Here is a 24692-nt window from a genome sequence, read left to right on the forward strand (position 1 = left end):
TTCTCTAACATTGACAAGTGTTTCTCTTACACGTCTCTTTCTGTCGTATTCTTCCTAAAACACATACTTATTCGTAAAACATCTTTTCCATGGCACTAATTTGTAAATTTAATTGTTTTTGTCGTTCTGCAATGTTTAAAAAAGCAAGAAATTTAAAATAATAATTGTTTTGCCCAAACAATTCACCGTTTGAATTGAAAATTATGAGATAGCTTTACAATATTTCCCGCTAGTAAACATCACTCTAAATTTAACCATATTGTGTACATTGTAGCTTTCAAAAAATAAGAAAAATGCATTTCGAATATTTCGATGGTATGAGAATAATTTATTCTTATAAATTCAAGTTACAGCGAGAGATTGGCGGGATCTGCGTACAATTTGGAACCGTTTAATCCGTACGAAATAACACTGAATACAGCGTTGTCGTCGGTATGTTGGACAGAACAGTTCTGGTGGTTGTTGCAGGTGGCCGATATAAAACTATATTCCTCACCGACAGCATCAGGAAATGTCACTGACCCAATGCGAGGCAAGTCCGTCCCGTCCTCGGAGCGAAGCTGTAGACCGGATTCGTCACTAGTCCGAATACTTACTACAATGTAGTTCTCAAAGGTTGTGGTTCCATAAGGGGGCGAGACCAGAACAGGGTCGTGTGCAAATTGGTCTATGGAAGGAACTAGGGTCATCCCTATGGATGATTTTATCGGAAACAGTAAGACAAGTACAGGTTGATCACTGGAAATGGCGTACGGCTGTGAAGAATTCGTGTCTATATCTATAAAATTTGTTGAGATTGTATACGTTTTGTTAGAGCCTAAAGAATTGACATTGACATTTGTAGTATTTACTGATGAGACAACCCTGACTATTCCTCTGGTAGTGTTCATGATAGGTGGTACCATGAACTTGGAGCCCCATGTGGACACAGGAGGCAGATACTCCACAAGATGGTTACAGTGGTCCTGTCCATTAGAGCAAAGATTACCAGACACTACCGCTACGGGCTTATTGCTTACAATACGCGTACCTGTCAAGTCCTGACTTTTGGAGTTAGTCTCGATATAGAACGTGTCCAGTTTGTCCAGTACGACGGTGATTTTGTCTCCCTCCCTGTGATACTGACCGGGAACAGAAACACCCGAAGTACTGAGTGTAATGTTGACCTCCGTGTTGTCGTACGGTGCCCCTACAGCAAAGGAAGACCCTGTAAGAGGCTCCGGTATGGAAGTTCCCACGATATAGGATGTGCCAAGTGTTTCTATAGGTAAAGCATGGTACCCTTCGAATAAGCCAAGGTCATTTGAATTGAATGCCGTAACGGATATGGGTGTGTCAGAGGTCAAAATTATCCCTTTACTTGTCTTGCCGTTGCTTCTCATTGTCAAGTTAGCATCTATGTCAATCTGATTGGCTGGACCAGAGACACGTGTTGTTTTGGTTACATCACACGTCGTTACCCGCAATTGGCTATTAGGGGACTCGAATGTTACAATAGCACTCAATTTTACAAGAGAGTAGATATACGAGTAATTTTCCATGAACATCAGGAAAACCTCTTTTCCTTTAAAACCTGAAACAAAATATAACACTTAGTGTTATTATCATGATACTCTTTTTATACAAACAGTATAAAAACAATGTCTAACCCTGTAGACTTTTCTTATTCTAAACTAAATCTTCATTCCTTTTTATCATTATCTTTTTGACGACACAAATGTGTACATTAAATTTACCATATTTTTTTATTTAAAAATTGTAAACTGTTTTCATTTCATAGACAAGGAAGTGGGCGTATACAAAATTCCACTATGCAATGTGTTACTCCCATTCAAACATATTGCGTTGCTAATGACTATTAGTTATGTAAATGTTTATTTACTGTGATGAACTGGCGTCATTGTTGTCTTCGCTATTGTTGATGGTACAACCGATGGGGTAACAGTTCCTGTAAACAAAACGGAAATGTAAGGTTTTACATTTTTTGTTCCTCAAACCCTACGGGTTTGCTTTCATTTTACTTTGTTTAACGTCCTATTAATAGCTAACATATCAGGACGTGCCTCCATGTGCGTGCATGTGTTTGTGTGCTGGAGACGGGATGCGTTGGTGTAATTGTCTAATTTTGATAGCGCGGATCTGATGCTGACTTCATATTGCTATCTCACTGAAATACCATACCAAAGGCACCTAGCACAGCAATCCGCCCGGTCACAGTATACTGACAACGGGTGAACCAGTTGTTGCCATTTCTCTAAATACTGAACGTTAACCAAGCGAATAACAACTACCATGAAGGACTTAGGAATGCCCCGGCCTGGGGATGAAACCCAACGCCTTCCTCACCTACTTAGCTTAGTCTGTAATTAGGCATTAAGGCTGATTCTTTCATTCAAATAGTTTTCCTACATCATAACACATCCATCTCTTTGTAACCAAAACTTAGTCCTTCTTTTATCCGGCCTTTCAAGCCGAACTGCTCCCTATGTTTCCCCCTTAAAATATGCGCACCGGTGCAGTAAATTCCCAACTTGCCTTTCTGTTCATATCGATATAAAGTCATTTCCATGACCTCAATCACTGTCTTATTTTCTATATTTTTGGCTTCCTGTCTTTTCAAGTTTCGGAACAAATAGTTTCATAAAGCGAAAGCTTTGTGTGTGGTTTACACAAGGGAAGGGAAAGAACGACAATGCTTTTACGACTTGTACATCAGAGGTCATTGACACCGTATATAAAACGGTTTTTCACAGTAGGAATTACTTGTATAACTTCAGAACAAATCCTGTGCAATTGGCACGTGATTCGCCAAAGGTCAAGGTCACTTACTAAATATGGAATGTTCTTGTCCGGGTTATTACTTTACACAACTGATCACACAAAGCACGGACTTATTTGTCTGAGGGAGAAGAAAAACTCCATTGTCTCAGGGCATGGCCTGCAAAAGTTCAATGTCACAATTACTACCAATATAATTATACATTACATTACAAATTATCTACCCGGATGCTGTGTATTACCCAGAAGAACAGGAAGAGTCGTAGTAAGTTTTGGTATAAAGCGTCAAATGTCGATGTCACGGTTTTATAAAAAAAAACTGTAAAGGTCGACAAAGGTCAAGGTCACTCATAAATGAAAATGTTTTCTCAATTTAACTTCAAAACAAATTATTTCACAAAGCTCACGTTTTGGTACGTTAGTTTCAGAAGCGGAAGAAAGAACCCCAACATTTTAGAATGGTTTTCCAAAGGTCAATGTTACTATCAGAAAGAACAACTCGTTCTAGATGTAAATTTATTATATATCAACAAACAACAGTTGCGAAGGTTTTTTTATGGACATATTGCCCCTGGTTGCTTTATTGCCATTATAAAAACATTTTGAGATGCCGCCTGAATACGATTGGTCTGCTTGATCTCCTTGACTGTCCCTCCCAAATCGAAAACAAGATTGATTATTTTTACCAGCGACACCGAAAGTCAACATTCTTTAAGTTACCTTTAGTGTATTTTAAACTGTTCTATCGTTGTCGCTAGAAACAGTATTTTATAAAAAGTTCCCAAGGTGCAATACGCTACTCTTGTACGATACATACGGAGCACTGATTTAAATCATAGCATGAAGCATATACCAAGTGTTATATTCACCTATTTGTATTGGCGCCAGTGGTAAAGACGGCATTGTTGACGGTGCTGGTGACGTGGTGACTAGAGTCATAAGACAAAGAATATATAAATCCCATACTTCAGTATGTTTCATCAAAGACATTTAAACTTAAAACAAGTTATTGAAAAGAGACTAAAATGTCCATTGTTCAACTTCACGATCTAATATAAAGCATAGTAAGTCTTAAATCTTTTTGGAAAAACTGAAAATCCCTTCTATTCAAACTGTTCGTCTGTCCCCGAAGATATAAATAAACAAATTCATATTCCATATCCAAATTGGAGTGTCGTTTGCTTTTTTGTTTGTTTTATGTCATGTCGTTTAACATTTTATATCAACCATTTATTGGTCCAACTAACCTCTCCAGTGTTTATCATTATTATTATTTTAAGTAATGTAGGCTTTTGATATGAAGTCATTGATTAAACATTTTTATTGAAATGAACAGCTGACCAAACAGTGACAATCTTTCATGCTTGAATATTGTATTCGTCCCTTGTTCCGTATTTCCTTACTTATTTATTTTTTTCCGTCCTTTTTTATGCAATTATTCTATTATTCTGTATTGAGTATTCATTTCATAAACTTGACTAAAAAATATCGGTCTACAAATTGTAAACCGTTTTATAGTAGTGATACCAAAATAGTAGCTTATTATTTGATCCTAATGAGAAGCGCAGATGTATTCACAATGACCTTTTGGGCCTAGTGTTGTCGTCGTCGGAATAGCCGATGATACAATCGATGTGGCAACACTACCTAGAAAGAAAAAAATCAAAAATGTTTCCCTGTAGTGGAAAAACATAAAACATTTCTATATATACGACCTATATCAAGTCTTTGACCAGTTGCTCTACCAAATAACATATGTATACAGTAATCATAGAGTATTTAACACACAATGAATAATAAAGCCGAAATAATATATTGAAACTAAAGAACCTGTCTATTGGTAATTATTTTACATCGATACTTCCTAGTAACGATGTATCCACGACTTAAACACGGCAGAAAACATTGCAACTAAACTTACACTACACATTCGACAAAGTGAAGCATAGTGAAGGATGGTAGAAATGAGGTTAGAAATAGAAAAGTACCGTAGTCGAGACTGTTTTGTTTTCGGATACTTTAGTCTGCCCATTTCACTATTGGGCCGTTTTCGTTACAACGGTTGAACCGGTCGGAACACAGTTGTTCGTTTATTGAATAAGGTCGGACCTAGTAATCTGATGCTGCTTTCAGGCGAGCCTTGACAAAGCCTTACAAGGCCTGCATAAACATTTGCAGATCCGTCAGGATTTATACCCAAAATTGTTACATTTAATAACGGATGTTCCGCATTAACGAACAGGCCACAGGGGTTTCCATAACCTCGCTCTGATACTGTTATTCCGTCTTTGCGTATTGCAAAATTATCCTCTCTTGTGAGCAGGTATTGAATGTTACGTCATTGGTTTGTGTGAGAAAATTACCTCGATTTCTCAAAAATTGATGACGTTACTCTCACAAACAAATGACGTAACAATCAATACCTGCTCATAAGAGAAGATAACTCTGCAAAACGCAAAGACATAATATCATGGCGTTATAAACACCAAATTATTCGTCACACACAATAACAGAGATGCCATTGTGTACGGAGATAAAACTTCCACACAATTTACAAAATGTTTGACTAATTAAACGAATACATGAATTGCATGTACATTATACTCGTTACATATCATACTTACTACACAAATTACATGTTTTGAGGCATCCCATCCTTCTAGCTGCCTCGGTGTCGCTACAAATTTTCAGATGGTCTTTGTTGAAAGGACAATCAGGGGTCTTGTCTTCACATATCACTGGATTGGACGAAGCATTACTGCCTGGACAAAAATAGAATTAAGACCTTATTATTAAAACACTATCGTAACGTTAGCTTGAAATTTTCACTCGAACTTAAATTATTATAAACAAATCATGACACAAGGCTTGCTAAAATCGATGTAACGAAGCCTATTGGTGTCACTCATAAAAAAATAAAATATTGAAAAGTCGTAATAACGCTAAATAAATACGTTCTTAAGCGAAAAAACACGTTCATTAGCAAATAATCACGTTATAAAGCGCACAAATGCATACTAACGTGAATCAACACGTTATTACGCAAACGTAAAGTCGTTTTAATGCGCAAATATACGTAATAATGTACAATAAACACGTTATTACGAGAAAATAAACACATTATAAAGACAAATAAACACGTTATTACGTAAAACAAATACGTTATAATGCGAAATTAACACGCAATTACGGTTAATAATCACGTTATAAAGCGTACAAATGCGTACTTACGCGAATAAACACATTATTACGCAAAACTCAAATAACTCGTAACAACGCGAAAAAAACGTAATAACGTAAAATTACACATTACTACGCAAAAGTAAAAGTCGGAATAACGTGAAAGAGTACGTAATTACGTAAAAAAAACGTGATAATGCGAAAGTAAAAGTAATAATGCACAAAAAAACACGCAATAACGTGTTTAAACTGCGTATTTATAGACGACACATTGAGTTTTCATCTCGTTGTGAACTTGAAATCACAATGTTTATCAACCAACGCATCAAACTGTTTTTCCAATTAGGACTTAACAACACAGAAATTCTAGTTGTATTAGCTCATTATTCAGATAGAGTTATGCTTCGCATTTCTACTCTGATAAGAAAGTTGAAGTCAATAGGATCATTCAGGAGGAAGAATTATTCAGGTCTGCTTGACGGTGTGTGTTTCTTGACGAGAAATGGGCGAATCTTGACGAGAAACATGGAATAATCATGTCATTCAGTCAAAAACTAACGGTGTTGCTGGTGGCAATTCTTATGTGTACATTACCCAAGCTGTGTCATGCAGAAGATCAGCTTTGTCTTGTGAATAATAATGATATCACGATCTGCGCAGAGGAAACCATACCAAAAACTTTAACTTGTGCAGACGAGACAGTTGTTGAGCTGTGTACATTGCTGATGGAGGAGAACAACTTGTCAAAGCCTACCGATTCAAATGGAGCAAGACATCTCTTCATACGATTACGGCAATTGATTCGAATCGTATAAGATACTCTCTCATCATACACTGAATAATAGGTATCAGAAGTCAGCCTTTTTTTATGGAATTTAAGGAAAATTAGAACTATTTGTAAATACATCTACGTTTCTGGTTGGATTTGGACACCAATTGAACTTGACGCTAATGAATACCAGGCAACATAATTCGAATCTAATTTCGAGTATATCTCAAGTTTTAGATACGTACAGTATGTTATGGAATTTCTAAAAGCAAAATACAAACATTTTGAAAAATATATTTCACAGTCTATTAAACATCAGTCATCAGCGGCTAAGTATAAAGAATATCCTTGACTCAAAAACTATCTCAATTTTAACATTCAGCATATACATGCAAATTTTCAACTTATGTCCATGATCCAAACATTGAACTCGAATATTGGCATGATCTGATCTGCGGATAGCTCTCGTAGGTCCTAGAACTCTCCAGAAGGCAGGAACACGTGTATGCCACTGGTATTCTTGCTAGGCCGATGACATTCACAAATGCAACCTTGACCTCCTTCTTTAATACCAGGTCACACCCAGTGCAGAATCTAACGAACTTGCGTAGGACACTATCGCTGAGTTTCCTTATGAACCGTTTGAGGTGGTTTGTGAAGGATTGCTCTTCTTCAGATATACGGTCTGGGGCCTTGTTCACAAGCTTTGGTGTCGGAATGAGGTCGGTGTAAAGATTATTCAGACGTTCTTCAGAAATGCCAAGCTGCTTCAGAAGAGGCTGGAAACAGTCAGCAACGAACATGGGTGCTTGAATAATTTCTTTGTGAGCGATTTCCGTCAGAAACCTTGGAACTGTTTAGTACAGTAGAAAATGTCTTCGATTCATGAATTTCAAGTATATCTAGGTCGTCTTGGTCAACTGATTCGAAGTCGGTCAGAGCCTCCTCATCCCGCGTAATGACTTCGTTGAACGCATTCAAAATAGGAGATGAAACACTATCATTCAGACAAAGCTGGCGGAGAGGTAAGCACAACTGTATGGGAAAGTATCTACATGTCTTCCATCCAAATACTATGGTATTTGCAATCGACTGCCATTGTTTCTCACCGAAGTCATATCGATGAAATGGGATCCGGAACTGTGTACCAAGCGTACAGTGGTCGTAGAATACATTCTAAAAATCTGACAAATCATCTCTGATCACACAACCGCCATCTTCTACGGCCTCTAGACTGCCGTCTGGTATCAGTATCTGGATAGACAAGATGTCTATGGTAGGATCAATTGCAATGAATGTATCGATAACCTCTTTTAACAATTGACCACGATGGAGTTTTAACGTAACCTCCATTACAGTTGGAGAAAACAACGCTGGATCAGGGAGGAAATCATCATCAGCATCTGGTATTGGTAGTCCCGCAAGCTCCATCGCAGGAGAAAGGATGTCCCCGTTACTCACATTCTTGCCTATCTGGTAGCATCGATTCAGAGTCTTCGGATGTTGCCCCAGATACGGCTGTGGAGGACTCCGGCAATTCTTCAAAATTTGAGTATCGTCGCTGCTTTTACTTGATGCCGCCAAGTAAAATCGTAAAAGCGACATCTTTGTCTTCTCGTACATGGCTGCTAATGTTATGTCGTCTTCAGTTGGGCGGTCTGAAAAATCCCATAGATCAAAGGGTCCTTTTGAAGACACACCTCTGGAAAAGAACAATTTGATAGCCTCTTCCATTATTTCTTACCGAATTTTCGATTTCTGTGTTTCTAGTGCCTCATCCGTTTTTCTTCCCTATCTGGATGCTACGCTGGTGGGCTTTGTATATCCATCCGATTTTTATTTACCGAATACCGAATTGGCGATGATGATTCCTCATTTCTTTTTCTTCTGTTTCTGCAGCATTGCCTTACGCCGTATGAAGTTTTTGTCGTAGAACAGTAAAAAGTCTTGGGGGGGGGGGGGGTGTTCTTTTCGTGTTTTTCCTGATTACGCAAATGAGCTCTTAATCATAAACGATCGCCATGGTGAGGTAAGTAGAATGATAGTTCGTCGTCACTGATATGGTTTACAAGATCTTGGGTTATCTGAAATTCTGAAATACCAAAAAATGGCAAATAAGAAGGTTGTCATGACAAAACACACAAAGGGTTATCAATACTGCGTATCTATGCTTGCGTTGTAATGTCCACTGCTTAAGTCATATCATATGCGACCTCCGCTCAAAAGCTCAAAAGATATGTCATTTGTTAACAATTTAGTATATACTAATATTCCAGACGAGTTAATAATATTACGTACTTATGTTCAAAACTTACGGAATACATACTTGACCATATAACTACTAGGTCATCTAACTTAAGGTCATGTGACATTTAGCAAAAGAGTTTTGTCAAATTTGAATTGTTTAACGTTCCAACTCATATCAATATTCAACGTTGACTGACCAAGTGTTATCTCTTAGGAAGAACATTTTCCAATGACATTAAACATTTTTGAATACCACAATTACACTCCTCGTGTGTCTGTACATTCTAGTTCAATAGGATAAATATATGTCTTTCCTTTCATCACATTGCCTCAGATTACAAAGAAAGCTATCTACTTCATACAACAGTCATTATTGTAGCGTCCTTGTGTTGTGTTATGAGGATGGCGGCGTGCTCAGAAATGATTATATCAAGAGTACCCAACTTCAACCTTTATAGTTCCTATATTCACCTCCACAAAATATACATTTCTTCCGGAAATCAACTTTTAGGGTAAAAGCATTTAATATATGTCATATACATACAGTGTTTTCATTTTCAGGTATGTATAATGATATTATCTACTAGCTCTTATCAATGTGAATAACGTATTTATTTTCGTTTTTTCTGTTCTTATTCACTTAATAGAACTTTTTAATTGTTTTCAGTAAGAAAATGTATAAACATATATATACAAGGCCGACCGATATGCCTTTCTGCCTTCCTGGGCTTCTTCGGGCGGACTTACAGAGGAAAGTGGTGTATTGAAATTAGGTTATGAAATGTTATATGTATATAAAGATAGATAAATGCTTTATGATTTGAAATATTTCATTATGAAAATTGAAATCAATAAGAAATAGAAATGTAGGTTTCGCCCGACAATATTTACAATGTAAGATACACGAGTACGAAATGTGACCTCGAACCTGCTGATCATGACTTTGCTCACATTGCTTTTTGTTTGATTCTAACCAACATTGCATCATACTCTCAAAGTATTTACTAGTTCCGTGTATAAATAAAAACCCGACCTTCTATATGCTAAGTCTATACATTGTGTGGTAATAATGAAAGTATACTCCCATTCCCTGCATATCTGTTCTTATATAAATAGTGTCGGTACTCGATGTCAAGGTCAAACAATTGAACATTGACCTTATGAACCTAATTTCACTATTGTTACACTCTACACCGTGACCACCTGACCTTCCCATCAAATCAGACATCTATGCATTAATTGGTAGCCAGGATATCGTCCGGAAATCTACGCCTACACTGTGTTTTAAAGTTCAGGCCATATTGAGGTTGAATTGAATAGATAGTATTATCTGACATATTTCTTGATTATAAAGTAAACTCACATCAAGTCTGAACTCTGTACATGAATTGGTAGTCGAGATATGCTTCGGAAACCTGTGTTACACTGTGTTTTAGTAGTTGAGATCAAGGTAAAAGGTCAAATAGATATCACAGTGATATCATCAGAGGATGTAACACAATGCCTTCCTATGATGTACCATGTGATGCCCATTCATAAAACAGTGGCTGCGATATGCTCGGGAAATCATTATTTTAGTACTTAAGGTCGATTTCAAAGGTTAAATTGAGGCAACAGTGACCTCATTCTTGGATATGACAATCTGCCTTTTCATGATGCACATATATACAAAGTTTGATACCTGTTCATGAAACAGTGGCAAAGATATACTCCGGAGATCACTATTTCAGTACTTGAGGTCAAGGTGAATAGCAAAATCGGGGTCACAGTGACCTCATTTCAGAATGTGGCACACCACCGTCCCATTATGTACCTATATACGAACTTTGATGCCCATTTGAGGAACAATGGCCGAGATATATTCCGGAAACCACTGTTCCAGCATATTGAGGTAAAGTTCAAAGGTCAAATTGAGGTCACAGTGACCTCATTTTAGGATGCGAAACATCTACTTCCCATGTTGTACCTATGTAAAAACTTTGATGCCCATATATGAAACAATGGCTGATATATCTCCCGGAAAATACAGTGAGGACGGACGGACAAAGCGAATACTATATATAAATTAAATTTCCTTTGCGGCGAGGGTATGAAAATCTACAAATTAAGGAATATATAACAATTTTTTACTTTACATGCCACTACTGGCAATAACCTTTGGTCACGTCCTGGTGACGTGTAATTTGAACAACTCACCCAAAATATATAATAATAATAATACTAAATATATCTTACCTTTTTATCCAGCCTCCACCGAAATCTTCTTAATGAACAATATCAACTCTGCATTCATTGTGCTTCTCGACCAAGTATGAAAAGGGAGCTTTATATACAATCTTATCGTATGTAATACTCTCATTTTCAATTTGACGTTATTACAACTTTTACTTTCGGGTTAAAACAAGTGGTGTTTTTTACGTTATTATGTATTTTTTCACATTATTACGTGTTTTTTTCACGTTATTACGTGTTTTTTTCACATGATTGCGTGTTTATACTACATTATTACGGGTTTTTCACGATATTACGCGTCTATATTAAGTTATTATGTGTTTTTTCACGTTTATTACGCGTCTATATTACGTTATTACGTGTTTTTACATGTTATTACGTGTTTTATTACATGCTTTTTCACGTTATTACGACTTTTACTTTCACATTGTTGCGTGTTAATATTACGTTATAACGTGTTTTTTCACATTATTACGAGTTTTACTTTCGCTTTATAACGTGCTTTTTCGCGTTATAACGTGTTTGTTTGCGTTATTACGCATTTGTGCGTGTTATTACGTGATTATTTTCGAATTCACGTGCTTTTTCGCGTAACATTGTGTTTGTTTCGCGCTATTACGACTTTACAGTGCTTTATTTTCTTATAAGTGACCCTAATAGGCTTTCGTATAATGCCGCAGATATGGTATCCGTGACAGGAACATTTATCTTTGCCCCCAGTCTATTGAGGGTATGCATATCACCATTAGTAGAGGGTTGGTGTAAACTTTTTATATTCAGTCGAGGGGAGTTGTGCATTCCAGGTTACTGCCAAATTCACCAACAATTATACGTTTTCATGTGAATGATATTTACATTTTGCGTTACAGAGGTCACCGGAACAACAGGAGAAGCAGTTATGACGTGTAGTAGATCGTCTTCCAACTGCTACTGGGTTATATACAGGAGGAGAAGCACATTCCTGTACAGGGAATACAAATATTTCTATCCAATAAGATAAATGGTATAATCAAACTCAAATGCCAAATATATTCTATCTACTTATATTAAATCAATATATAGGTTTATGTCGACCATTTGATATCTTATAGTAGTAATAATAATTTGAGGTTCTCTTATACCGCTTTATCACAACCTCGTTCGTAGGTCGTCTCAAAGCGGTTCACAAATTATTATCCATGGTTATATGACATTTGCAACTAGCCAATATCTTTCTCAAATCCTTAGGGAGCATACAGCCAGTGCTGCCATTTCGGCGCTCACAACTAGCATTCAACAATTCTTGCACTGCCCAATCACCTTCTCATTTACAACTGAGCAGACTGGAACAAGCGAAGTAAAGTATATTGTTCAAAGATACAACACAGTGCCGTGACGTGACTCGAACCCGCAATCCTTCGGTCACGATCCCGGCGTCCTACCACTAGACTACTGTGTCTCTTAAACAACTCTACTATATTAGCCGGATAAGATATTTGTAAATAAGCATATTCCTAATGAAAACCATGTACATTTTTTGGGGGATTTATAAATTATAAATCAACGTTTAAAGTTTTAGCTAACGTTTTACTCTGTCGGGTCACTGTCTCGTTATGTTAATTATTAAATATATCGTGCACTTAACATATATCGTTATGTTCTGTCAATAAAGCTGTCTTGGCAGGGATTATTATCATTTATCTAAACTACATACTGTTCATAGCGCTATTATATGCAAGATCTTTTCTGTCAATTAAATATCCCTCTGAACTAAACTGATTTGTAATGTAAACGTGATCAAAAGTATGAAAAAAGTGTGTTAACATTTTAAATTATTCGTTTTGACCATCCACATTTCCTGAATAACTATAGTGGTAAAGTTTAGGATCGGCTGTGGGTAAATCTGTAGTTATACTCATGGAATTTTTAATTTCAATTTTTGGTTGTGTGTGTGTTTGTGTGTCTAAATATCAAAATTTCTGTTAAATTTATCACGTGATGTGATTTATATAGAATACATCTGTTTAGAATTACTGCAACAATATTTTGCCAGCAACATTACATAACAGGCCAGGGTTGCACTCTTGTTTGCTTTGTTACGAACGAAAAATATTTACGTAAAAAAGTCTCTTTTGTGTAAAATACTCACTGAATCCCGCAAACAGCCTGTTTTGTAGAATACATCTCCGAACTGGTGTGTCTCTTCAACGTGACAAAACTGTTGAACAAAATAATGATTACTTAAGTTTAGAACACTCACACGTGCTCTAATCAATGTAGAACAAAGGCATATGGCTGCTGTTTATATTTGTTTAATTACTTGCCGTTTACCGAACAATTGAACAATTCTTTTACTCACATCAACAAGTTTGTCTTTTCGAATTCAAACTTATATTTATAATAATTCTTACCTCTCCTTCAAGACAAACGGATATGACGTCACAAAAAGCAGGATCCCTTGACTGGGGACAATCTAAGCATACGGGACCTCTTCTGCTCGGAAATCCTATACAGATACAATGTATAAGTATTCTTATGTGTAGTAAAAAATGTTCACTTGTTCGTCTAAGCTTTATTGCCCTCGCGATAGCTAGGGTCATTCAACGAATGGTGTCTAAGGAGAAACCGCTGGAAAGAAAGATTGGTCGAGTGGTTAACACTCCGGCCTTCCAAGCAGGCGGCCGGGGTTCGATCCCCGAAGTCGCCGTACGCATAGAATATTAGAGAAAAGTGTTTTTCTCCTGCCCACACAACTTCAACAACCCAGGTGGAGTATAAAATGGTCTGGGGTGGGTTTTGCAGTATCTGTGCTGTAGCATTCAAGTGAGGTGGCACTATAAATGATACCGTTGGAAGCACGGTCCCACTACAAACAGAACACAATACATCTCCAGCACACATACAGGCATACACACATTGGGAGATATTATCCAGGTGGCATATGACTAGTAGTTAGCGCATGATAAGGCAGCTCCTGCAAATTCCTCAATATTGTATTGATTAATATATATGCTTATTATATTGACTGTATAAAATTGTATATCTATGTACTGTAAAGCGCTTTAGAGTGGTTTATGTTAGCTAGATAGGGCGCTATATCAAATGTTGTATATTATTAGTAGTAGTAGTAGGAACGTGAAAAAATAGAGATACCAGGTGTTGCAGATGGTTTTTGGTAGAAATGTGTGAAAAGAAAATAATTGAGAGGATTTTCAATAAGAAAGATAAGTATGACGTAGATAAGCCAATAGTATAACTTATTTTAACCCTTTCACCACTATAGACCCTAATAGACTCATCCAGATCAATGCATGGAAGAGTTTACTATAGTTACATAGGGGTGACAGGGTTAAGGGACAATGAATTTATTTTCCAGTGGTTTGCTATTTGATAATGTTATAACGTTCGTCCACACTTGTTTCTTCAAATATTATTTGGGTAGCTTCATTGCTCTTAGTGCTGGTTTGGAATTGCGTTTTAAGTCAAAATGTCAAAAGCCAAAACCGCTATCGTTATAAAATGAAAAATCAACTTCAGCTCTAAAAGACTATTGCCCAGTATGACTTACCGTCCGTACCACACCCGGCTGCGTTACACAAGTCACTATGGCAACACTCTGTACATAAAGACTCGACGTGTTTACCTATGGTGCCTGCCTTCCGGGCTGTGTTGCTAAAGGAGCACCTCTTTAAGTACAAAAAACCCAGACTTAAACACAATAATAACAACTGTCCGTATCATAATGATCGAACGTAGAAATATATAAAACATTTAATGCAGAATGACCGTCATATTTGGTAAATTGAACTAAAGGTAATAGCTGATCATTCAGAAATATAGTAATTGTATTTTTAACGGCCCATCAACACAAACGAAGCCATTATGAACAATAAAAAAGTAAATGAAACATTAAAAGGAAATGACGTCAAACGAATGAAAAGGTAAACAGACAACAGCTAGCTATGGTTGGTTATGCCTTTTTGAACAGACCAACAATTTTAGATATTTTAGAATTGAAGAGATAATAACTGTTTCAGAAAGAAAACTACGGGCCAACAATATACTGTTTATTTAGATTAATTATGAAAAATCGCGATATACACGTTTTACCTTCATATTTTATTTGCTGTTTGTTTATTAAATCGTATTTATCTATTGTATATATTTATTTAAGAACACTTGGTAACATTCTCTCCATTAGAATACTGGTACAGTTACCTGTGCGGACATACAGCCGAGGTCATACAGGTATTCTCCGTTCTCGTTCCTGTAAGCTTGAGTCACACAACTCTGGAAGAGAATGGGATTATTTTCTGTCAAATTCCTCTCAATTATGAAAAACGGTTTTAGATAAGATAAAGACAGTAGTTACGTAAAGCTAGTAGTAATAACCAGGTTCAAAGGGTCAAATTATACAGATGTGATTATCTCTTGATTCAATGCAGAAATTTGTATAAAACGAACACCTACAGCACCACAACGTAAGTTAAATTGACATTAAAATGACCAGAGGGCCCTGGTTCAAATCCTGATCTGACCCCATTTCATTTTTACACTAAAGACAACGTTGTTGTTAATATCTAGTTCATTTTTTCATAAACATTCCACAATATATGTTTTTTTTAGAGATGATTTATTAAAAGTAATGTCATACTAGGAAATATCCAATTGTATAGTAACAATGTTTGGCAGTGGTAAGAAAATCCTTAACTTTCATTATTGATACTTCAGGTCAAAATTGTCATGAAAAACATCAGATATGAAAAAATGCCCGTAAAAATATTTCAAAAAACAATACATGAAGAACCATTTAAGAGATGTTAAAATGTCTTTTGTTTTAGTTTCCAAATTTGGTCTGAAGCTACTTATATGTCAGTTTCATATAACAAAAGAAACAGGTGAGCGAAACAGGCCCTCTGGCCCTCTTGTTTCGTTTAACGTCCTATAAGCAGTTAAGGTAATTTAAGGACGTGCCTTCATGTGTGTAATGTATGCATGCGTGTGTGTATGAGTGAGTGCTGGAGGCAGGGTATGTTGGTGTAATACCTCCTTGCGATAGTACGGATCTGATGTCGACTTTAAAGTGCTACCTAACTTAAATGCCATGCCGAAGGCAACAAGCACAGTATTCAAACTGGTCACATTTTACCGACAACGGATAAACCATTTGTTGTCATTACCTTAAATGCTGAAAGTTAAGCAGAGTATAACCACTATCATTTTTAAGAGCTTTGGTATGTCCAAGCCTGGGGGCAAAACTCATTGCTTACCCCACTTTGGCGAACACTCAACACAAAGGCCAAAAGTGAGGAATTGCTGCTAGGAGGCTTTCCCCGATTAAGTCAGAGACATGATTCTTACTTTTTCCTAAGGGCGCAAGAGACAAGGCCATATTAACACATAGTATCATTTTCTCTACTTACGTCACCATCTGGACAGTGTTTGATAACAGAGCAGTGACGTGGTTGTATGACGTCATCACAACTCAAACATCGGATAGCGGTGGTATCTGTCAAGAGGTGATGCCAAAACGTAATGTGGTTTTGAGATACGAGAACAAAGTAACAGCATACCTCTCATGGAAGGCAAAGATAAACAATAAGCTTATCAGGAAGGTATTGCTGTTTATGTCAAAATTATACAATGTTCATATGTATTACAAACACACAAAATAGAAGCTGGTACGAAATAGATTGTGTAGCGTGTTGATATAGTACCATTTACAAAATAAATCTATTACATTTTTGCCAGTGAAATATTGGATTCTATCAACTTGAAAAAACTGATAACTAGTATCAAACGTATTTACATAAATATACAATTAATAACATTTGTGTAAGCAATCATACCAGAAAATAGCAGAAAACGTCTGAATTGCGTTTAGTATCCCATGTAAAATGGCGCGCAGCCTTCTTGTCAAGCATGACATCATTATAATACGGCACTAATTATTAAGCCTCTGATTCCCGCCCTTTTTTAATGCATTACATTTTTCATGTTTTATGCTTTAAAAATGTAATTAATAGATAATTACTAGCACTTGTGAAAATTATCAAAATATCAGCAACACTCGTGAAATATATTTCTTATTACTGAAGACTGAAGACACCATTAAATACCCTCTATATATGGGGTCTAGAAAAATAAATTATTCCAAAAACAAAGCACAGAACATAAACATGGGCACAAGGCGTACACAAACGCCCCCCCCCCCCCCCCCCCCCCCCCCCCCCCCCCCCCCCCCNAGAATCGGGGATTGTTTTTTGTTTTCTTCCCTGTCTTCAGATGCTTAGACATTGAAGAAACCTGTAATAGACCTGCTGTACCCCAGAGCAGATATATTGTTGGAGGTGACATATGTAGGGCCCCCTGCAGAATTGGTTTAAATTTTTTTCGTGTTTAGAGTTTAATGTATAGATTTGCACTATTGCTGATAACCAGAATTTCCCTATCGCAAGCTGTATTATTGAGCCAAACAACAACAAAATGCATCGTCCTCGAGTAACAACGAGACCAAAGCATCTGTGTAGAACGCGTATAAAAACGTAATTGTAGCCTTGATAACAGATACGTTCATATATATACATTAAGTATTTGCTATAGAAATACATCATTAACACCAAAATAGAGCCAAAACCCATTAGATACACAAAACATGTACACAGGTAAAAATGCAACAGTACACCGAGGCTACTTACGTTGTAGGCTAACCAATAAGACCAGGAAAGCGGCGAGAAAAGTGTAGGTACCTATGAAATAATATAAACAACTTTTATCAGTTCGTTAAATCATAAACTCTTATTTTGGGTAACTCTGAACTGAATTATAAATGTGAATTAACCTTCCCTTTAAGATTTGTATATTTACTTGAACCTTTCCTCTCGTGTTTGCTTATTCAACACTGTATATGTAAAACCTCCCCTGATGTTGTTCATCTGAGCTACCCTTTAAGTGTTAACTTGCTTGTTTTTCAACACATTTCCGCTTAGGATTTTTATTTGTTTATAGGAACCTCCCCCGAAAGGCTTGTTGCTCTATATTTTATTCAGCTAACCCTTATGAAGTTTGTTTTGTTAAATTTGGGTTTGAACTTTCCCTCCATTGTTCATCAAAATTTAGCTCTGATGTTTTTTTTTCTTTTAATTCAGTTGTTTGTTTTGTTTAACTGTTATTTTGAACTTTCCCTCTGTTAATTTGCATATTCTTTTCTCTGTTATTTGTTTGTTCATCTGAACCTGATCGCTAAAGTTTGTTTGTGTTTATATGATCTTTGCCTCAGATGCTTTTTAATTTGTTAATTCATTTAAGATGAACTAGATAAAGATGCATGTTTGTTTATCTTAACCCCATCGTCCTGAATCTCACTTGTTTAACCTTACCTTTCTCCATGAGCTTGTTTATTTATCCTTACCTTCCTTCAGGAGCTTGTTTATTTATCCTTGAATTTCTCCATGAGCTTGTTTATTTATCCTCGACTTTCTTCAGGAGCGTGTTTATTTATCCTTACCTTTCTCCATGAGCTTGTTTATTTATCTTTACCTTTCTCCATGAGCTTGTTTATTTATCCTTACCTTTCTCCAGGAGCTTGTTTATTTATCCTGACTTTTTCTCCATGAGCTTGTTTATTTATCCTTACCTTTCTCCAGGAGCTTGTTTATTTATCCTTGACTTTCTCCAGGAGCTTTTTTATTTATCTTTACCTTCCTCCAGGAGCTTGTTTATTTATCCTTATCTTTCTCCATGAGCTTGTTTATTTATCCTTACCTTTCTCCAGGAGCTTGTTTATTTATCTTCACCTTTCTCCATGAGCCTGTTTATTTATCCTTACCTTTCTCCATGAGCTTGTTTATTTGTCTTTACCTTTCTCAATGATCTTGTTTATTTATCTTTACCTTTCTCCAGGAGCTTGTTTATTTATCTTTACCTTTCTCCAGGAGCTTGTTTATTTATACTTATCTTTCTCCAGAAGCTTGTTTATTTATCCTTACCTTTCTCCAATATCTTGTTTATTTATCCTTACCTTTCTCCATGAGCTTGTTTATTTGTCTTTACCTTTCTCCATGATCTTGTTTATTTATCTTTACCTTTCTCCAGGAGCTTGTTTATTTATCTTTACCTTTCTCCATGAGCTTGTTTATTTATCCTCGACTTTCTTCAGGAGCTTGTTTATTTATCCTTACCTTTCTCCATGAGCTTGTTTATTTGTCTTTACCTTTCTCCATGATCTTGTTTATTTATCCTTATCTTTCTCCATGATCTTGTTTATTTATCCTTATCTTTCTCCATGAGCTTGTTTATTTATCCATACCTTTTCCCATGAGCTTGTTTACTTATCCTTACCTTTCTCAATGAGCTTGTTTATTTATCCTTACCTTTCTCCAGGAGCTTGTTTATTTATCCTTACCTTTCTCCATGAGCTTGTTTATTTATCCTTATCTTTCTCCAGGAGCTTGTTTATTTATCCTTATCTTTCTCCATGAGCTTGTTTATTTATCCTTACCTTTCTTCAGGAGCTTGTTTATTTATCCTTACCTTTCTCCATGAGCTTGTTTATTTATCCTTGACTTTCTTCAGGAGCTTGTTTATTTATCCTTACCTTTCTCCATGATCTTGTTTATTTATCCTTACCTTTTGCCATGAGCTTGTTTATTTATCCTTATCTTATTCCAGGAGCTTGTTTATTTATCCTTGCCTTTCTCCAGGAGCTTGTTTATATATCTTCATCTTTTTTAAGAACTTGTTTGTTTAACCTGACCTTTCCCCATGAGCTTGTTTATTTACCTTAACCTTTCTCCATGATCTTGTTTATTTTTCTTTACCTTTCTCCATGATCTTGTTTATTTATCCTTACCTTTCTCCATGAGCTTGTTTATTTATTCTTACCGTTCTCCAGGAGCTTGTTTATTTATCTTTACCTTTCACCATGAGCTTGTTTATTTATCCTTACCTTTCTCCATGAGCTTGTTTATTTAGCCAAACCTTTCTCCAGGAGCTTGTTTACAAACAGGTTCCTTCTAAGAATGTTTCCTATGTGGATTTTTAAACTCACCTGCCCGAAGGGCAAATGAGCTTTATTCATGGTGCGGGGTCTATCGTCCGTCCGTCAATTTTTCCTTTAAACAACTTCTTCTAAAGAACGGATAGGCCTAGAGGCATGATATTTGGCTGAAAGCTTCGTTTGTAGGAGCCCGACAAAGTTTGAGAAAAAAATGACCTTGAACTACTTTCAAGGTCAAATGTGTCAAACTGAAAGATATAGAATCTTCATACTTGGCTGGTGGCTTATTTGGATAGAGCACGACATGGTTTGAAAGTGAACATGATCTTGACCTACTTTCATGGTCACAGCGGTCAACTATGTCAAATGCTTCAAACGACTTCTTCTGAAAAACTAAAAGATGTAGAATCTTCATATTTGGCTGGTGGTTTTCTGGATAGAGCCTGACAAAGTTTGAGAATGAAAACGACCTTGACCTACTTTCAAGGTCACAGGGGTCAAATATGTCAAACTTTTTAAAGACCTTATCTAAAGAACCGAAAGGTATATAATCTTTATATTTGGCTGTTGGCTTCCTGGGATAGAGCCAGACAAAGTTTGAGAATAAAAATGATCTTGATCTACTTACAAGGTCACAGGGGAAAATATGTAAAACACTTCAAAACTCTTCTGAGGAAGAACCAAAAAGCATAGAATCATATAATAATATTTGGCTGGTAGTTTCAACAGATGGTTTTGACAAAGTTTGCGAGTGAAATATTTGTAGTACAGTATAATATTTAATGAGAATGTTTCCCTATGACTGCTTAAATATTCAGGTGAACGATACAGGCTGTCTGGGCCTCTTGTGTAATATGATCCTTCTCTCTTATGAAGGTTGTTTTCCCACTGTTTTACTTGTTGATCAAAGTATTTCACTGAGATTCTTTTATTTAGACCAAGGTTTCAATCTGAAGTTGTTGTTTTCTCTTTATACGAACAATTATTTGTTTGCTTATTCAAAATATCCTATTAAGATCATTTGTTTATTCAAATGCTCCCACGGAAACTTGGTTGTTTTTCTTATTTTTTCTCTGAAGTTTGTTCGCTAATTTTGTTTATACAACTGACACTTTTATTCAAAACTTCTTCTTTTAACCTTCTGTCTGAAGGTCATTTGTTTATCTGAAACCTTCTCCCAACTTTTTTTGTATTTGTTTGGGTTTTACTCTGTCATACATTTACCATATAGTGATGAGGTCATTGATGTCTTTTCAAATCATCTAAAGTGTTGAAATATCACAAAGAAACAGCATATATGATCTGTATTACCAAAAATAGAAAATAGTATTCTTTAGGGAAGACGAACAATAAGGCGCTATGCTACGGGTGACTTAACCTGTTAAAAACATAGACACATGTGATAAACAGATTTACCCTTTCAATCCTATCTAACTTTAGTAGACTCTACCAGGCATTGATCTGGATGAGTCCATTATGGTCTACAGTGGTGAAAGAGTTAACATAAAATATCATCCAATAATACACTGTCTTAACGACATATAACGTAAAGAAATATGAATAGTGGTATTAAATTATTATCAATTTCTAATAATTAACCATAAATTAAAAATTGAAACTAGGTAACCACTATCTTAAAGCAATATCTTATAAAAGACAAAGAAAACGGATGTAGCTTAAATGTAGAAAATTGAACGAGAAACGTCTCAAGGAGGAACATTCCACACACACACACACACACTCACTCACTCACTCACTCACTCATTCACTCACACACACACACACTCACTCACTCACACACAGGTAAGTGCACCCTTAAAATCTGGTAATAAATTCCCCTTCCTTCCTTCAATCTGTTACCTTTAATTATCCTCTGCTAGGTAAATAATTATTAATTATTATGTAATATACATAGTATGTCATTTGTGCTGCATCAACCCAATTTCGTGACAACATCTTCAAGGTGGTCGCTATATGGTACAAAGAAGGAAAGAAATGCAGTATGCCGTTAACTCATTCACCCCTGAAGACACATTTTAACTCTTCCAATTCAAGGATTGGAATAGTTCATTATGAAATTTCAGGGGTGAATGAGTTAATGAATTGCACTGCATAATCAGCTAGTTCGTCATTCTACGACTCGTCAGTGCTGCTGGAGGGGCCAAAAATTGTAATACAATTTATAATACATAAAACTGTATTACTAAATTATTACTACAATTATTAAATTATTATTACAATTTATAATACATAAAATTGTGTGTGTGTTTGTAAAAAATTTATAATACATTTAAACTTAATAAGATAGCATACTGACCCATGAACATCACATGTGAATTGTAGTCTGCGATACACCAGAGCCCACTCCACTTAAGATAAAGCCGATGTTATATAGGTGAAGGGTTTCCTTATCTTCAAATGTGGGCGATTTAAATGTTTATTTTATGCATTTGATCCCTTTGACCTCAAAAACAGGTCAAGGTTATTTACAGGAGAAAACTTTCTAGCACTCTATACCAGGAATGTATTTGCTGAAATATCAGAATACTAGTCATTTGACATTTAAGAAAAATTCTTTTAAGGTTCCCTGTCCCACTAGCTCAATCAGTTTGTGCGATAGTGTAACAATCTGAAGTCTGTGGTTCGAATACTGGTCTAGCCCTGATAATTATTTACACTCAGAACACTGCTGTTGATTATATCTTCTTAATTTCATCTTTTTTCTATCTCAGTTATTAATTCCCACAAGGTATGGTTTTCTTTTTAGAAAATAATGTATTAAGCTTTAGTCATGCTGGAAATACAGTTGCCGATATTTAGTTAAAATTTCTGCCAGTGGGACAATGATCCTTAAGATATTTTACCAATTATAGTCAATGTTACTCCTTGACCCAAGCCAAGTCTCAAAACTAACCTTTGACCTTAACACAACATAATATGAAACAAATCAAACTGCTGGTCTATGTAAGTATAAAGGCTATAGTTTTTACAGTTCTGTAGAAAATGCTGCAATAAGTTTTAAAACATTTTTGACTCCTGCAACATTGCAAGAAACTCAAGGTCATTTATAATTTGGACACTTTAAAAGTACCAAATCAAAGTTAACACTAGCCAAATATTAGGATGCTGGGTTGTCCAGTTTTCAAAGCAGTTGTTAAAAGAAACAGTTGATGGACAGATGAATGGACACTACACCAAACTAAATGCTCACAGACACTTCATGCCAGGTGAGCTAAAATGGTTAGCACCAGACAGACAGCTTACCATAGCACAAGTCACTTTGGTCTTTTAACTCACTGTTGTCGACGTCATACCATTAGTCTTCAACTACTATTGAAAAGTAATACTAATTGATGTAAAAGGAGAAATAATATTGAGTGCAATAAAACATCTTAAAATGGATGTAGTATTGCACTATTAATAAAACCAAGGGGAATAAGTCTATTAATCATGTTCAGACAATTGTGATTACATTCACACCCACTGATTCAGGGGATATAACTCCATAACTAACTTTCCCGTGAAGTTGGAAGTTAATACATTGAAAATTACTCCTGGTAAAGAGTGGAAACTATTTCAGCAAATTAATAAGGGGCATAACTCCCTTAATTAACTAGTTCACGCTTTCATGGTGATTGACTTTCCCATGAAGTTTAAAGTTAATACTTTGAATATTACTTGAGATATCGAGCGGACAGTTTCAGCACTTGATTAAAAAGACTTGATTAACTCCCTTAATAACAGTCAGATAATGGTGGTTGTCAAACGTGTCTGAGCTCTCGTGTTAATTAACCATCCAAGAAGTTTGAAAATAATACATTGATAGATATAGAGCAGAAGTCCTGTATATAATTCTTAAGTAGTTTTGAATATATGCCTAAGTCTGAAAACTCAGCTTAACAGATTCCCTTTTGTACTTAGCATATTGCTCATCTCATTAAATGGGTGGCATGATCTTTCTTAATGCCTAAGAATATTCTTGACGTTAAGCAACCTCTTACCCTGTCTTAAATCTTAAAACAACATGCATATCTTTACAAAATGGCTGCCGCAAATGGATAACATAATGCGCCTCAACAGTTTGTAAGGGCATTAAGACGGGAAAGACATTTTCGAGACACCATGGTGTGCCCGACTGCCAACTAAAATGATAACAAAAGATGTCCCGTCTTTGGACGGGCGTATAAAAATACTCAAAAGTGTAATATTTGCTCAGGTTTCACTCATATTTGCCTAGTCTTTTAACTCAGTTTTTGTCATTCTTTTTTCTTATTGCATTTTTGTTTTTAACGTCAACAGAACTCACTTCATCTTATGTGTTGCTCAAATTTGACTGTTCACTTAAAATTATGGCATATTGTACACAACTTTCTTGCCCAATTCAAACCATCATAATTAATACTTTTTTGACAGATTAACTTTTTCCATGAATTTTCTTCGCCATGAAAAAGAGAAAGGCTGGCAAGCATGGTTTCACTATCGCTATAAAGTAGTAACATAAATAACCAA

At 35.9% G+C, this 24692-nt stretch overlaps 1 protein-coding gene across 1 annotated transcript; it reads right to left on the bottom strand.

The window, feature by feature from the left end:
* Positions 1-316: 316 nt before the first annotated feature.
* LOC110462132 (IgGFc-binding protein-like) lies at positions 317-22568 on the bottom strand. Its single transcript, XM_021515977.1, has 13 exons — positions 22501-22568; positions 17884-17934; positions 16609-16694; positions 15404-15475; positions 14754-14871; positions 13597-13691; positions 13335-13403; positions 12062-12167; positions 5403-5540; positions 4363-4425; positions 3648-3707; positions 1883-1948; positions 317-1573 (listed from the first exon to the last, which is right to left on the bottom strand). Exons 1-13 carry the CDS (start codon positions 22508-22510, stop codon positions 348-350), a joined length of 2160 nt encoding a protein of 719 aa, XP_021371652.1. The 5' UTR covers positions 22511-22568; the 3' UTR covers positions 317-347.
* Between the last annotated feature and the right edge of the window lie 2124 nt (positions 22569-24692).

The sequence above is a fragment of the Mizuhopecten yessoensis genome, unplaced genomic scaffold (genome assembly GCF_002113885.1).
Source record: "Mizuhopecten yessoensis strain PY_sf001 unplaced genomic scaffold, ASM211388v2 scaffold10751, whole genome shotgun sequence".
Classification (NCBI taxonomy): domain Eukaryota; kingdom Metazoa; phylum Mollusca; class Bivalvia; order Pectinida; family Pectinidae; genus Mizuhopecten; species Mizuhopecten yessoensis.

Bases quoted from the DNA above. Each gene is read 5' to 3' on its own strand.
- LOC110462132 (XM_021515977.1), bottom strand. The intron at 16,695-17,883 runs GTAAGTAGCCTC...ACCTCTTGACAG, and splicing joins CTTATTGGTTAGCCTACAAC to ATACCACCGCTATCCGATGT. The intron at 14,872-15,403 runs GTAACTGTACCA...TTGTACTTAAAG, and splicing joins TCGGCTGTATGTCCGCACAG to AGGTGCTCCTTTAGCAACAC.